This window comes from Anolis sagrei, chromosome X, assembly GCF_037176765.1.
Source record: "Anolis sagrei isolate rAnoSag1 chromosome X, rAnoSag1.mat, whole genome shotgun sequence".
Lineage (NCBI taxonomy): Eukaryota > Metazoa > Chordata > Lepidosauria > Squamata > Dactyloidae > Anolis > Anolis sagrei.
The window spans coordinates 96,409,308-96,426,155 of record NC_090034.1 but is presented as its reverse complement, the minus strand read 5'-3'; the positions used below and the strand labels follow the sequence as shown (position 1 = coordinate 96,426,155).

At 44.8% G+C, this 16,848-nt stretch overlaps 1 protein-coding gene across 1 annotated transcript in view; it reads left to right on the top strand.

The window, feature by feature from the left end:
• The window catches only part of LOC137094902 (spectrin beta chain, non-erythrocytic 4-like), a 109,899-nt gene that overhangs the window by 14,189 nt on the left and 78,862 nt on the right, over positions 1–16,848 (top strand). The window contains exons 8-15 of the mRNA XM_067460854.1: positions 3,606–3,718; positions 5,793–5,980; positions 9,073–9,190; positions 9,357–9,515; positions 9,742–10,044; positions 11,693–11,843; positions 13,028–13,901; positions 16,473–16,610. Of these exons, the coding sequence (XP_067316955.1) occupies positions 3,606–3,718; positions 5,793–5,980; positions 9,073–9,190; positions 9,357–9,515; positions 9,742–10,044; positions 11,693–11,843; positions 13,028–13,901; positions 16,473–16,610 (2,044 nt within the window). The remainder of the gene's footprint in view (positions 1–3,605; positions 3,719–5,792; positions 5,981–9,072; positions 9,191–9,356; positions 9,516–9,741; positions 10,045–11,692; positions 11,844–13,027; positions 13,902–16,472; positions 16,611–16,848) is intronic.

Genomic DNA, 16,848 nt, shown 5'->3' with positions numbered 1-16,848 from the left:
TTTGTGACAAGTCTGGTCCAGATCCATTATTGTTTGAGTCCACAGTTCTCTCTGGATATAGATGAACTACAACTCCAAAACTCAAGGTCAATGCCCACCAGATCCTTCTAGCATTTTCTGTTGGTCATGGGAATTCTGTGTGCCAAGTTTAGTTCAATTCCATCATTGGAGGACTTCAGAATGCTCTTTGATTGTAGGTGAATGATAAATCCCAGCAACTACAACTCCCAAATGACAAAATCAATCCCCTCCCCTCCCACCTGCCAAACCCCACCAGTATTCCAATTTGGGCATATCGGGTATTTGTGCCAAATTTGATCCAGTGAAGGAAAATACATCCTGCAAATCAGATATTTGCATTATGATTCATAACAGTAGCAGAATTACAGTTATGAAGTAGCAATGAAAATAATATTATGGTTGGGGGTCACCACAACATGAGGAACTGTATTAAGGGGTTGCGGCATTAGGAAGGTTGAGAAACACTGCTATAGTGGTTTCTAGATGCTTTCTGTGTGACTAAGAATGGTTGCATTGGGGTCGAATTTATATTATGTGACCTAGGAAACTGTGGAAGGATCCTCAGACACATAAAGTCAAAGTGGGTCCAGAGTTTGGGAAATTTCCTCTCTCTTTTTGGACTACATGTCCCAGGGAGTGTGAATATGGTGCAGTGATTTAGATTTGGATTCCAGGAGATAAGAATTCGAATCCCTCTGCAACCACTGGGTGACCTCAAAAACGACAAATGCAAATATCAATGTATTGTCGAAGGCTTTCATGGCCGGAATCCATGGGTTGTTGTAGGTTTTTCTGGGCTATATGGCCATGTTCTGGAGGCAGTTTTTCTCCTTACGTTTCGCCTGCATCTATGGCAAGCATCCTCAGAGGCACATGAAATCATTCTCAACAAAAGATTCCCCCCAGGCGCTGCCAAGCCATTGAATGCAAATCAAGGTGATCAGCTGAAACATTCACAGCTAGCCCCAGCAGACAAAAGTCCTTTGTCTCACCCTGGTCATTCCACAGATATATAAACCCATTTTTCCTAGTCCCAACAGACCTCATTACCTCTGAGGATGCTTGCCATAGATGCAGGCGAAACGTCAGGAGAAAAATTGCCTCCAGAACATGGCCATATAGCCCGGAAAAACCTACAACAACCCAAATGCAAATATCCTCTGAATACATCTAGTCAGGAAAATCCAATCATAGGTTCTCTGTAAGTCAGAGCACTGTTATAGAAATCTCCAGCACAAAAAGAGACTTCCAAATTTTGGGGAACACTCAGTTGCTTACCAAGGCTCAGTTGAGGAGTTCTCCTCTGTGTTTTCTCGCTTGCCTTTTGGCATTCTTGGTGTGTTTGTGTGTATGTATGTGCGCAGCGCCTGCTGTGAGCTCCTTACTCTAATCACATCTCCCTGATCTGCCATGATCTGATTGGTTTTAATCTAATCATTCTAATCAGGCCGCCTTTTAATCTGCCTCGCTGGCTTTTAATTCCTCCTCCTGCCGCTGCCAGCCATTTCACTCCCTCCTGCTTGCCTGCCTTGCCGTCCTTTCCCTTCTTGAGCCGTCTTCTGGAATCCCTCCTTCACTGGATGAAATGTGAGACGTGCAAACCGCCCAGCTGTGATGTGGAACTCCCTGTATCCAGGCCACGCTTTCCTCATTTGTAGGCGAGGGATTTGATCCGCTGTCTGCTGAACTAGACATCTGATAGAAAGAAACCCGCTCCTTCCACCCATCCATCTCTCTGCCTCCAGCTTCATTTTGATTTGCCATATTATCTCTATGCTTATCCACTTTTTTTTAATTTCCTGGCAGAAATCTCTAGAATCTTCACCCAAAGGTTAAGTCTAGTAAGCAACCACAGTATGACCTCTATTATTATTTATCGTGTGAGAAGCAAATTGGGAATACAGTGTTCCCTCGCTACTTCGCGGTTCGCTTTTAGCAGACTTGCAGTTTTGCGGGTTTTTGAAAAGATTAATCTATATAAATAAAAATGTAATGTTAGTTTGTGGGATTGTTGTTGTTCATTCGTTCAGTCGTCTCCGACTCTTCGTAACCTCATGGACCAGCCCACGCCAGAGCTCCCTGTCGGCCGTCACCACCCCCAGCTCTTCAAGGTCAGTCCAGTCACTTCAAGGATGCCATCCATCCATCTTCCCCTTGGTCGGCCTCTCTTCCTTTTGCCTTCCACTTTCCCCAGCATAATTGTGGGATTAACATAACTCAAAAACCACTAGACGAATTGACACAAATGTGGGCACAATACACCTGTCAGGCCACCAAGTGACCATCACTCATAAAAACACTGAAAAACACAGCAGAAGAGACTTAAAAGGCCAAAAAACAAGAAATACATTACAATGCATGCACAAAACCACATACACATATATACAAACAAACAAATAATAATAATAATAATAATAATAATAATTTGTACCCCACCACAATCTCCGCAAAGGGGACTTAGAGCGGCTAACATGAGGCCAAGCCCAAAATTACAGTTCAGCACAATAAAATACAAAGAAGCAGAAAATACCATCAAAATAAATACATGAAATAACAGAATAAAATAAAGAATTACAAAATAACATGATAGAGAAATAGAACACAATGGGTGGGCCAAATGCACTAGGATAAAATTGATATACACATATACACAAATATATACACACACAAAACACATATACACAGACTGCGCCACAGCAACGCATGGCAGGGGATGGCTAGTCTGTATATATAAAAATGCAATGTTCGTTTGTGGGATTAACATAACTCAAAAACCACTAGATGAATTGACACCAAATTTGGGCACAATACACCTATCAGGCCAATGAGGGACCATCACTCATAAAAACATTGAAAAACACAGCAGAAGGATCTAAAAAGCCAAAAAAGCAAAAAGATGTTTCAGGGCATGTGCAGAAATGACTGCCCCAGCAAACAAAACACACAATAGCATATTCACACTCTCTTCCAGACTACTGTGCCCAGCATCCCCAGCATCCTCTTTTGAGGAGAGGAGGATGATACAAATGCACTGTTTCAAGCTGCGAGCTTTCTTCTCCTTTAATTTCTTTGAGAGCAAAGTTTGCCCATGACTGATCTATACTGTAGAATTTATGCTATTTGGCATCACTTTAGCAATCATGGCTCTAATGCTATGGACTCATGGGATTTGTAGTTTTACAAAGGTTCCCCCCCCCCCCTCTCTGCCAATATGTGCTGGTGTCTCACCAACTTGCAACTCTTCTGACTCCATAGTACTGAGCCATGGCAGATAAAAAGTGGTGTTGTATTGCAATATTCTACAATGTACATGCATCCTGTGATGTGTTGCTCAGAGAGCACACTTTGCCCACCACTTCCCTCCACAAACCAAGATTCTGACCCAAAAGAGCGCAGAATCGCCTTTCAAGGTAATTGGATATGCCAATCTTCTCAACTCTTTGCCCAATGTTCTCAGTCAAAAGCCTGTGGTTTCTTTCCATCTTCTACTTGACATGCATTCCAGGGTGAATGCACCAAGCTCTCATTTGTTGACTCCATATCTGCTCCCTTTCAAATCCTCATCTCTCTGTCTGCAATTGCAGATGTTAACATGGAGCATCCTGACGAGAAGTCCATCATCACTTATGTCGTCTCCTACTACCATTACTTCTCCAAGATGAAGGCCCTGGCAGTAGAAGGGAAGAGGATCGGGAAGGTGAGTTTCAAATGGGAGAAGAGTAGTCCCAACACTCTTTGCACAAGCAGGAGGTCTTTCTTCTTCTGTTGTTGAGAAAGCCGTGCTGTTTCTGCCTGGCATTGTGGTGGCTCTCCAGGGTAGTTGTCTAGAACCAACAACCTGTAGGAAACTCAGTTGTCACTCAAGAAGGACCGAATGAACACAATATGTGCTAATTTAGAATGCTTAGTCTAAATTATTATTATTATTCTTATTAACTGTATTTATGTACCTCTTTTCTCACTCCAGGGGGGACTCAAAGCGGTTTACAACAAATAATGGCAAAATTCAATGCCTCACATATATAAAACCAAATCATAAATCTAAACAAAGCATATAATTATGCATTAAAATCAATAAGGCAATTAAACATAAGATAAAACAACATTTCAACACGAGGACATAAAAATGAAGGACATTTAAATTGCCTTAAGGCCTCGGAGGGAGGAAGGAAAAGCAGAGCTTTAGTAACCTCAGTTTATAGTTTGCCTTTGAAGAAAGAAGGAAGGACGAGCCTCAAATGGGGGTGCGACTATTATGTGAGGAAACAAATGTATTATTTTTGGCACTCCAAAAATGCAACTATGATGCAGTGATGACTGTTACGTGATGAAATTGGAGTTCAAAATGCACAATGGAGTATTTTTGGTTTGGATTCTGGAATTTTAGATGTTCTCATCCATCTACCGCCCCAATAGCCCGCTCTAGATGTGTTGTCTGTAAGATGCACTGTGCTGGTATGGCTGTACCAGGAGCTCCAACTTTATTTTCTTTCTGTTCTCTGTTTGCAGTCATAGGGTAGGCCTCCTGTCCATCATAATTAAGCTTTGGTTCCACCCCTTTTTCAGGGCTCTGGGAGGGAAAGGAGCCATTTTTTTGGGCAGTCTCACATAAGGAAGCTAAACTATAGGACGTAGACCAGTTCGTCCCGTAAAAAAACCTTCTTTTCTCAAGAACATCTGGGGAAACAGAAATTCCAGGGAAAAGGTCCCAAGGCTCTGGCTGAGAGCTCACAGCCTCTCAGCCTCACAGCAATCAGAGGGACAACAGCCCTGAAGTTTTCAAAGAATTCTCTGAGGGAGGACAGCACTACAGACCCATGGAACTCCATCTGAAATATCTACAAGCCTCGGCTGGTAGGTCTACTCGATACCCAGATGCATTTGGAATTGGTAGTAGGACCCACACCGATGAGGCATAGATAGTAAACAGCCTGGTAGAGGTTAAATAGGGTTTTTTTTTCCTACAGAGAAAGTACAGTTAATTAAAGTCAGGTACCAGTTCATTGAGGGCTCGACTAAGAAAGCCTTGAAGTGTTGTTTGAACCATTGAAGATTTGTTGTTTGTTCCATAATAAAGACTTTGTTGTATCATTAAAGATTCTAAAGACCATTACTTCAGAAAAATCCCTGAGAACCTCTCTTTGAGGCACCCTGGCTTCCCGCTGGGCTTAAAGTATACGTCCTACAGAAAAGACAGCTGTTACAGGCCCAGCTTGTAACAGAACACGCACACAAACATTTCAGTACCACCAACAGGGAAAAAGCTACTCATGATTCTATTGACTCACCCCATTTTTACAGATGTTTACATGGGGAAAAATGTGTTTCAGAATTAAAGACAAACAGTATGTATGTATCCTTTGAGTCAACTTACAGCGATTCAGTAAATTTCATAGACACAGCTGAGAGAGTTGATATCCAGCTAAAACTCATGTGGTGACAATAATATTTTTGGAAATAAATTGCTATCTTCTGTGATTAGCAGAGGAGGATTGCCATCCACCAAGGAACTGCTACTAATGGAGGAAGTTATCGTGATGTAAATAATTGAGGGAGCTTCGTTATTCCAGCTGAATGAATAAGAAGCTCAAGTTGGAGGATGCTGGGAGGATGGGTTTTGTAAGAAAAACCTTGAGTATATGAACCCCTCTTTCTTTGTATCTTTCCATCCCCAACACCTAAGAGACGTTTTCCACATCCCTTTCTTTTCCCATGTATGTCCCAATCTGGCTGTGGATGTGCAACTTGCTTATGCCCTTCCTTTTACGCAGGTGCTAGATCAAGTCCTGGAGATTGAGAAGATCATTGAGCGCTATGAGTCCCTGGCCAGTGAGTTGCTGGAGTGGATCGAGCTCACCATTGCCATCATCAGCAACCAGAAGTTTGCCAACTCTCTCGCTGGTGTCCAACAGCAGTTGCAAGCCTTCACCGCTTTCTGCACACTAGAGAAGCCTGTGAAGTGAGTGGATGGGCAAGGAGTGCTGCAGCAAGACAGTGGGGAGATGGAGGCTTGGTGATGGGACTTCCCTAAATGAAGCAGCAAAGGAAGTGGTGGAGGGAAGAACCTTTTTAGGAGTACAAGGAATGCATCATTGTTGTGTGCTTTCATGTTGTTTCTGATTTATGGTAAAGCTAAAGCAAAACTACAGTGTGGTTTTGTGGAGCAGAAAGTGTGTGACTCAGCCAAGGTCACCCAATGGATTTCTATGGCTGAGCAGTAACTTGCACCTTCATCTCCAGAAACATAGTCCAACATTAATTTAATATATGTGTAAGGCCCCAGTGGCACACTGAACTGTTGAACTTGCTGACCAAAAGGTCAGCAGTTCATATCTGGGGAGCGCCATTAGCTCCTGCTGCTAACCCCAGCTCCTGCCAACCTAGCAGTTCAAAAACATGCAAATGTGAGTAGATTAATAGGTACTGCTCCGGCGGGAAGGTAACGGCGCTCCATGCAGGCTTACTGGCCACATGACCTTGGAGGTGTCTACGGACAACATCGGCTTTTCGGCTTAGAAATGGAGAAGAGTACCAACCCCCAGAGTCGGACACAACTGGACTTAATGTCAGGGGAAAACCTTTATCTTTACCTTTATCTAGTATAATGTAATACAATATAATACTACTAATAATAATACAATATAATAATTGTATATTCTATATTGCATGTAATATTACTAATAATATTCCCTTATAGTGGTATATTCAATGCATGGAAGTGGAAGAAGACAACAGAATAGGAAGGACAAGAGACCTCTTCCAGAAAATTAGAAACATTGGAGGTAAATTTCAGGCAAAAATTGGTATGATAAGAAACAAAGATGGCAGGGACCTAACAGAAGCTGAAGAGATCAAGAGAAGGTGGTGAGACTATACAGAAGTTCTGTATAGGAAGGATAATAATACCGAGGATAGTTTTGACGGTGTGGTGAATGAATTAGAACCAGACATCCTGAGGAGTGAGGTTGAATGGGCCTTAAGAAGCATTGCTAACAACAAGGCAGCAGGAGACGACGGGATCCCAGCTGAACTGTATAAAATCTTAAAAGATGATGCTGTCAAGGTGATGCATGCCATATGCCAGCAAATATGGAAAACACAAGAATTGCCATCAGATTGGAAAAAATCAACTTATATCCCCTTACCAAAAAAGGGAAATGCGAAAGACTGCTCCAACTTCCGTACAGTGGCCCTTATTTCTCATGCCAGTAAGGTAATGCTCAAGATCCTGCAAGGAAGACTCCAGCAAGACATGGAGCGAGAGTTGCCAGATGTTCAAGCTGGGTTTAGAAAAGGCAGAGGAACGAGAGACCAAATTGCCAATATCCGCTGGATAATGGAGAAAGGCAGGGAGTTTCAGAAAAACATCTATTTCTGCTTCATTGACTACTCTAAAGCCTTTGACTGTGTGGATCATAATAAATTGTGGCAAGTTCTTGGTGGGATGGGCATACCAAGCCACCTTGTCTCTCTCCTGAGGAATCTGTACAAGGACCAAGGAGCAACAGTCAGAACTGACCACGGAACAACAGACTGGTTCAAGATTGGGAAAGGCGTACGGCAAGGCTGCATCCTCTCACCCAACCTCTTTAACTTGTATGCAGAACACATCATGCAATGTGCGGGGCTTGATGAATGCAAAGCTGGGGTGAAAATTGCTGGAAGAAACATTAACAACCTCAGATATGCAGATGACACCACTCTGATGGCCAAAAGCGAGGAGGAGCTGAGGAGCTTTCTAATCAAGGTGAAAGAAGAAAGCGCAAAAGCTGGGTTGCAGCTAAACATCAAAAAAACCAAGATTATGGCAACAAGAATGATTGACAACTGGAAAATAGAGGGAGAAAATGTGGAGGCCATGACAGACTTTGTATTTCTAGGTGCAAAGATTACTGCAGATGCAGACTGTGGCCAGGAAATCAGAAGACACTTACTTTTTGGGAGGAGAGCAATGTCCAATCTCGATAAAATAGTAAAGAGTAGAGACATCAGACTGGCAACAAAGATCCGCCTAGTCAAAGCCATGGTATTCCCTGTAGTCACCTACGGATGTGAGAGCTGGACCTTAGGGAAGGCTGAGCGAAGGAAGATCGATGCTTTTGAGCTGTGGTGTTGGAAGAGAGTTCTGAGAGTGCCTTGGACTGCGAGAAGATCCAACCAGTCCATCCTCCAGGAAATAAAGCCCGGCTGCTCACTGGAGGGAAAGATACTAGAGACAAAGTTGAAGTACTTTGGCCACATCATGAGGAGACAGCAAAGCCTGGAGAAGACAATTATGCTGGGGAAGGTGGAAGGTAAAAGGAAGAGGGGCCGACCAAGGGCAAGATGGATGGATGGCATCCTTGAAGTGACTGGACTAACCTTGAAGGAGCTGGGGGTGGTGACGGCTGACAGGGAGCTCTGGCGTGGGCTGGTCCAGGAGGTCACGAAGAGTCGGAGATGACTGAACGAATGAACAACAAAATAGTGGTATATTATAAAATACTAATATTGTGCTATGCTAATAATATAATATATTGTAGGTACATATAATATTGATCATAATATTATAATGTAATACAATATAATAATATAATAATTATATATTGTATAGTAAAGGTAAAGGTTTCCCCTGACATTAATTAATTTATTTATTTATTGACAACATCTGTATCCTACCCATATCATCCTGAAGGTGACATTAAGTGTAGTCATGTCTGACTCTGGGGGTTGGTGCTGACCTCCATTTCTAAGCTGAAGAGCAGCCGTTGTTCATAGGCACCACCAAGGGCATGTGACCAGCATGACTGTGTGGAGTGTCATTACTTTCCCACAGAAGCAGTACCTAGTGATCTACTCACATTTGCATGTTTTCAAACTGCTAGGTTGGAAGAAGCTGGGGCTAACAGCGGGAGATCACCCCGCTCCCCGGATTTAAACCACGCAAGTTCAGCAGCTCAGCGGTTTAACCCACTGCGCCACCAGGGCCCCCCTGGATGAGTCTGATGATGGCACAAGCAGAAGCTGGCCCTCTGGAAGGCTGATCTTTTGTTTATTGCTTATTGCCTACAGGTTTCAGGAAAAGGGGAACCTGGAGGTCTTGCTGTTCTCCATCCAGAGCAAACTCCGAGCCAACAACCGCAAGCTCTACATCCCCAAGGAGGGAAGGAGCATCTCTGACATCAACAAGGTGGGAGATTGGATCAAAAGGCAGGGTTGGTATGTAGGCAGTCAGCTCATCAGAGACATGAATGGAAAGCCTGCAAAGAAATGCCGAAGCCTGCATTTCTCTTCCTCCCACCCCATTCCGCTCACCCTCTCTCTCTCTCTTCTGCTATTCCCTCTCCTCTTGCCAGGCCTGGACCAGGCTGGAGAAGGCTGAACATGAGCGAGAGGTGGCCCTCCGCAATGAGCTGATCCGGCAAGAGAAGCTGGAGTTGCTGGCCCAGCGCTTTGACCACAAAGCTATCATGCGAGAAACCTGGCTGAATGAGAACCAGCGACTCGTCTCTCAGGTAACTAGAAGGCAAATGCTTGTTGTGCAGATGTGGAAGAAGTAAAGGAAAGAATTACAAAGGGTGGGAAGGGAACTTTGAATTCCAGCTCAGGATGAGGGTTTTTGTTGTTTTTCTAGCCAGTGAATGGAAAACAATGCAAATTCACCTGCTTCTCATCATGCTGTTACATGATCCTATCTGACAGACTCGCCTCCTCACCCCTTTGTTTCACTTCGCTTCCCAGGACAACTTTGGTTATGACCTTCCTGCGGTGGAGGCCGCCATGAAGAAGCACGAGGCCATTGAGGCAGACATCTCCTCCTACCAGGAGCGCATCCAGGTGGTGGTGGAGTTGGCCCAAGAGATGGAGTCAGAGAGCTACTATGACAGCAAGCGGATCAATGCGCAGAAAGACAATGTGCTGCGCCAGTGGGGGCTCTTGACAGAGCTGGTCAGTGCCCGGCGAGCTCGGCTGGAGCAGAATTTGGCCCTTCAGAAGATCTTCCAGGAGATGGTCTACATGATTGACTGGATGGATGAAATGCAGGTGAGGGCATGGAGGGGAGTATTGATGATCTACCCTATCCAGATCAAGGAACGCATCCCAACAATAATATACTGCAGGGTTGGTTTTTAAAAAGGTTTTTAAAATGATCATAACTCCTCAATCCCTCACATAGCATGGTCAATGATCATGCTAGCTGTAGGATATTGGCAGTTGAAATCCAATGAGGTAACTTTCCAAAGTGTTGGTCTGGAGCAATGTTGGGACCCTTTGGGGGTGGTGGTGATGAGGGTTTGGAGGGGTCGCCAAAGACCATAAGGAAACACATATTTCTGATGGTCTTGGCAGAGAAAGCTGAAGATCTCTCCCCCTGTCCTTCTCTTCCTTTTTGGAAACAGACGGCGAATGCTCCTACCAAAAGCCCTTCTCTGCTGTGATTGGCCGGCCTTTTAGGTGGCCTCTCAGCCAATGGAAGGGCTGTTTCTGAGACTCCAAGTGGGGAGGGGAGAGCAGGCATGGCAGCGTAGTATGCATGCATGGGCAAGGGAGAGCGTGCGAGGCTGGAGGGAGGCTCTCAGCAACGAGTCCAAGGCAGGGGGAAAAGCGCCTGCATGATGTGGTACTGAGAGTGGCCCAGCAGCATCCATTGTTGTTTGGGTTCACAGGGCTCTACAGATGTAGGTGAACTACATCTCCCCTAAATCACTGTCAGTCCCTCCCAAATCCCTCCAGTATTTTCTGTTGATTATGGTGGTTCTGTGTGGGAAGTTTGGCCCAATTCTATCATTGGCGGAGTTCGAAATGCTCTTTGATTGGAGGTGAACTATAAATCCCAGCAACTACTACTCCCAGATGACAAAATCACCCCCCCCCCCCACAACCCCATCAGTATTCAAATTTGGGTGTTGGGTATTTGTGCCAAATTTGGTCCATTGAATGAAAATACACCCTGCATATCAGACATTTACATTACAATTCGTAACAGTAACAAAATTACAGTTATGAAGTAGCAACGAAAATAATGTTATGGTTGGGGACACCACAACAGGAGTAACTGTATTAAGGGGTCACAGCATTAGGAAGGTTGAGAACCACTGCTCCAGTGTATGACAGAGGAAGGAGTGTGTTAGTTAGTTGGTTTAGAAACACTGGTCTGGAGGAACTTAACTAAGAGAGTTGGTCATGCCATTGTAATTTTTCTGGAACCACCTACCATGGCTGTTTGCACTGGTGTCCCTTTCAAAGGAAACAGGCTGGTTTTGCATCAACTTAACTGAGAAGTTGTATTTTCCTTCTCTTTTTGATGTTTCTAATCATAACTTCTTTCAAATAACAAAGCAGCAGACAGAAAAAGGGGGTAGATAGATACCTTCTTCACAGAAGGCCTAAACTTTTTGTTGGAAGTTCTTGGTGATGCCATATTTTAAAAGCCTGCCATTGGTCAAAAACAGTCATTTTCTTTTGTTTATTTTAACTCATTTTTTACTGATTTTGCAAGGGTTCTTGTAATTAGGGAATCTGGGGGACAGGGAAGTAAAATGACACAGAACACATATTGAATATTCGGGGGGGGGGGGGCTTCTAGAATGCCCACACATTGCTCCTCACTTTGTCATGCCACAAGCTGCCTCTGAGAGTTGGGCGACCCTGGAAGGGTTCCTCATCCCTCTTTCTGCCCATTTCCTTCCAGGCCCAGCTGGCATCCAAGGACTTTGGGAAACACCTTCTGGAAGTGGAGGACTTGCTACAGAAGCATAGCCACCTGGAGGCTGACGTCTCTGCACAGAGTGACCGTGTGCAGGCCCTCAATGTCGCAGCCCTCAAATTCTCAGAGTTAGAAGGTAAATGTGAAAAATATGTCATCCTTTCAGCCATCTTGGCTTTATACTCCTCTGTTACACCAACTCCACTGGCTGCCAGTTTGCTACCAGGCACAATTCAAAGTGCTGGCTTTAGCCTATAAAACCCTAAATGGTTCTGGCCCAGCTTACCTGTCCAAACGTATATCTCCTTATGAACCATCTAGGAATTTAAGATTGTCTGGGAAGGCCCTACTCTCGATCCCACCTTCCTCGCAAGCGCTCCTGGCGGAGACAAGAGACAGGGTCTTCTCAGTGGTGGCCCCTCGGCTGTGGAACTCGCTTCTAGGGATATTAGATTGGCCCCCTCCCTCTTGACCTTCAGAAAAAGAGTAAAAATATGGAAATGCAGCGGAATAAATAATTATGAAATTGGAAAAATGAATAAGGAATGGCTAAACAATGCTGCTGGATAATGATTTTAACAGGATGACACTGGTGATGATATGTTTATTTATTTATTTATTTATTTACAGTATTTATATTCCACCCTTCTCACCCTGCAGGGGACTTAGGACGGATTACAATGTGTATATATATATGATAAACATTCAATGCCATAGACACACAACATATATAGACAGAGGCTATTTAACTTTCCAGCTTTCATGAGGGTATTCTGGCCACCAGGGGAGCTGCCGCTTCACTGTTCATTTGAGACACTGATGGAGTACTTCCTCATTCTTTGCTTATTTGCTTGCTGGAGATTTTTATGGCGTTGTAAATGAGTTAAATTAGTAGCCTCCCCGCATAAGCAGTACCTAAATTTCCTACTTGACAGATGCAACTGTCTTTCGGGTTGCAAAGGTCAACAGCAAGCTACACAGAATGGTCGGAAGCTCACTGACTTCGAACTCATGATCTTTCGATCAGTAGTGTTCTTAATGCAGCTGACTTTTATGGTTTTTATAATATCAGGGTGAATATTTTTAACTGTACTTTTATGAATGTATGGCATAAAATTCTGCCAATTCTGTAAGCCACCTTGAGTCGCCGTAAGGCTGAGAAAGGCGAGCTACAAATGCCATAAATAAATAAATAAATTAGAAATTTTAGGAATGGAGTTGTGTGTGTGTGTGCAAGTATAGGCTGTCCTTGCCTTCCCCTTTTGCTTTTTTCCCATTTCTGCCTCCACCACCACCACTTTTTTCTCTCTTTCTGCCCAGGCTACCAACCTTGTGACCCCCAGATCATCTGCAACCGGGTGAACCACGTCCAAAGCTGCCTAGAGCAGCTACAGGAGCTGGCAGCCAAGCGGCGGAAGGAGTTAGAGGCCTCCCGCCAACTGTGGTCCTTTTTCCAAGAGATGGAAGAGGCAGAAGCCTGGGCACGGGAGAAGGAGAGCATTCTGTCCTCCTCACAAGGCTACGGCAAGGACCTGAACAGCGTAGCCAAGTTGCTAAGCAAGCACAGCATCCTTTTGGGTGAGCTGGGTGGGCGGCGCTCCTTGCTACAGACAGCCATGAGGCGAGGGGAGCAGATCCTCCTGCGGAAACGCTTTGGCCCCATCAACATCCAAGAGAAGATCCGGGAGGTGCGCCTGCGCTGGAAGAAGCTGGAAGAACTCTCGTCATCACACCTCCAGAAGCTGCAAGAGGCCCTGAGCTTTCACCAGTTCAGTGCCGATACTGAAGACCTAGTGGTCTGGCTGCAAGACACCTACCGGCTGGTGTCCAGCGATGACTTTGGCCATGATGAGTACTCCACCCAATCTCTGGTCAAGAAACATAAAGGAGTGGTGGATGAGATTGACAAGCACCGAACAGCTGTCCTGGCCCTGCGCAAGCAACTGGGTGCTCTGGCGCCTGAATACCATGAGTTGGTAGATGTGCAGATCCGCATTGTGGAGGTGGAGCAGTTGTATGGGGAAGTGGTTGAAGTGGCTGTGCTGCGACGCCAGTGGTTGCAAGATGCCCTGGCCGTCTACCACATGTTCAGTGAGGTTAACGCCTGCGAAGTTTGGATTGACGAAAAAGAGCAGTGGCTCAACCGGATGGACGTTCCCCAGAAATTGGAAGATGTTGAGGTGGTGCAGCACCGGTAAGTGGGCTCAGGAATTCTGGGTCCCATTCCAAGGAGATGCTATCCAAGAGGTCCTTCAGAGCAGGAACTTTAAAGTTTGGGTTGTGTACTTGACATTCTTGTAAATTGTCAGCACATAACAGTTTATGAGAACTGTGACGATCTGTGTTTTCTGTGTCTGTGTAATATGAATCTAAGGAAAAGTCTCCCACTGACATTAAGTCCAACTCTGGAGGTTGGTGCTCATCTCCATTTCTAAGCTGAAGAGCCAGTGTTGTCCATAGACACCTCCGAGGTGATGTGGCCAGCATGACTGCATGGAGCACTGTTACTTTCCTGCTGGAGTGGTGGCTATTGATCTACTCAAATTTGCATGTTTTTGAACTGCTAGGTTGGCAGAAAGTGGAGCCAACAGCGGGAGCTCATTCCACTCCCCAGATTAGAACCTGCGACCTTTTGGTAAGCAACTTCAGTGGCTCAGAGCTTTAACCCACTGCGACACAAGTAGATATGAATCTACTTTAGGTTATACTGTAGATTTTAAAGGATCTATCCATGGGCTTATCACATTTTGGCATTAGGGTTCAGCACCTTTGAGAGTGCTTTTAAAGCTAATAATAATGTGTGAAATAAAATATATTACATTATGTAACTAAATTGAGTCCCCAGTGACAGAGTGGGTTAAAGCTCTGAGCTCCTGAGCTTGTTGTCACAGGTTCAAATACAGGGAGCGGCGTGAGCTTCCACTGTCAGCCCCAGCTTCTGCCAACTTAGCAGTTTGAAAACATGCAAATGTGAGTAGATCAATAGGTAGTGCTCCGGTGGGAAGGTAACGGCGTGCCATGCAGTCATGCTGGCCACATGACCTTGGAGGTGTCTATGGACAACCTCTTCAGCTTAGAAATGGAGATGAGCAGCACACCCCAGAATCGGACACGACTGGACTTAATGTCAGGGGAAAACCTGTACCTTTACTATGTAACTAAGTGGCGCAGTGGGTTAGAAAGCTGAGCTGCTGAACTTGCTGACCGAAAGATCAGTCTTTCAAATCCGGGGAGAAGTGAGCTCCCACTGTTAGCCCCAGCTTCTGCCAACCTAGCAGTTCGAAACATGCAAATGTGAGTAGATCAATAGGTACTGCTTCGGTGGGAAGGTAACGACACTCCATGCAGTCATGCTGGCCACATGACCTTGGAGGTGTCTATAGACAACGCCGGCTCTTCGGGTTAGAATTGGAGATGAGCACCACCCTCGTAGTCAGACACAACTAGAGTTAATGTCAAAGGAAACCTTTACCATTTTATGTAACAAAATTTAAAAGATTTCTGTTCCTAGTTTAAAAGTTTTATTTCCTGTTTAATTGTGCAGAACTTACTTTTAAAGTAGTTATTATGCCAGAAATTTTGGTTTTGTGGCTGCCACAAACTATGTCTAATTGGTTGAGACTTGATGAGACATTCATTGAAAAACTATCACAAAATGTGCTGCAGGATGTTCCACCAAACAAAGTTTTTGCAGTTGAATAAATTGATAAAACCAATTAGGAAATGGCATTTGTAACCCAGGAAGAAAAATCATGTTTCACATAGTGTTATCAGCATATTGGGTTGATAGGGCATTCAGTCTGCAGTGGATGAGGTTATACGATACTATCCATGAAATCCTAGGAACAGAGTTGAGTGTGTGTGCAGACACATTAGTCAGAAAAGGATTTCTCCTACATGAGATAAGGCTGGGCTTAACACAGCAGGTTAAACTGCTGTGCTGCAGGAAAAATCCTGCCGATCGGAAGGTTAGCAGTTCAACCCTGGGTCAGGGTGAGCACCCACCGTTAGCCCCAGCTCACCTGCCCACCTAGCAGGTTGAAAGCAGAAATGCAGGTAGATAAAATAGTAAAAGGTAAAGGTTGTCCCCTGACATTAAGTCCAGTCGTGTCCAACTCTGGGGTTTGGTGTTCATCTCCATTTCTGAGCCAAAGTGCCGGCATTGTGCATAGAAACCTCCAAGGTCATGTGGCTGGCATGACTGCATGGAGTGCCGTTACTTTCCCGCCGGAGTGATACCTACTGATCTACTCACATTTTATATGTTTTGGAACTGCTAGGTTGGCAGAAGCTGGGGCTGACAGTGGAAGCTCACACCGCTCCCTAGATTTGAACCTGAGACCTTTCGGCCAACAACCTCTGCAGCTCAGTGGTTTAACCCACTGCGCCACCAGGGCTCCCTGTAGATAAAATTGGTACCACTTTTTGCGAGGAGGTAATTAAAGGTGTCCCCAAGGACATATATTGGAGGAAAGCTCCTTGGCTTGGAAGATAGAGCGACAGCACCCCCTGTGGCCGGAGTCGAGCACAGCTTCCAAGATGCCGGAAATATGATGAGAAAACTGCCTTTACCTCTGTTTCTGTTGTCTATCCTTGTTAATTGTATAATCAACACTGAATGTATGTTCTGTAAGCTGCTCTGTGTCCCCTTCGGGGTGAGAAGGGCTGGATAGAAATACTGTAAATAAAAATAAATAACTAAATGTTGTTATTGGAGGTAAATGTAGTTGGAATGCTAACGTGCCAACATCTGCTTTCTACTCAGGTTTGAAAGTCTGGACCAAGAGATGAACAGCCTAATGGGTCGGATTTTAGATGTCAACCAGATTGTGCAGCAGTTGGTCGATGGGGGCCACCCAAGTTCTTCTGAAGTCCGGTCCTGCCAGGACCACCTGAACAGCAGGTATGGAGGGTCTGTCTAAAATCCCTTTTGATGTCTGTATTGAAGGAAGAAGAGGGTGCATTTGACCCAATGCAGGAAGTCTTTGCTTGTGCTGCTGAGCACCCCTTCAAATCAATGAGGGTCTCCTGTGGTATTATAAACAGCAAGGTTCAGGGAATAGTAACATAGGCCTCCATAGTCCCCAAGGGTCATTGCCATTTCTTGCCCCAGAGTGTCCTCTTGGAGCTTTGGGCAAATT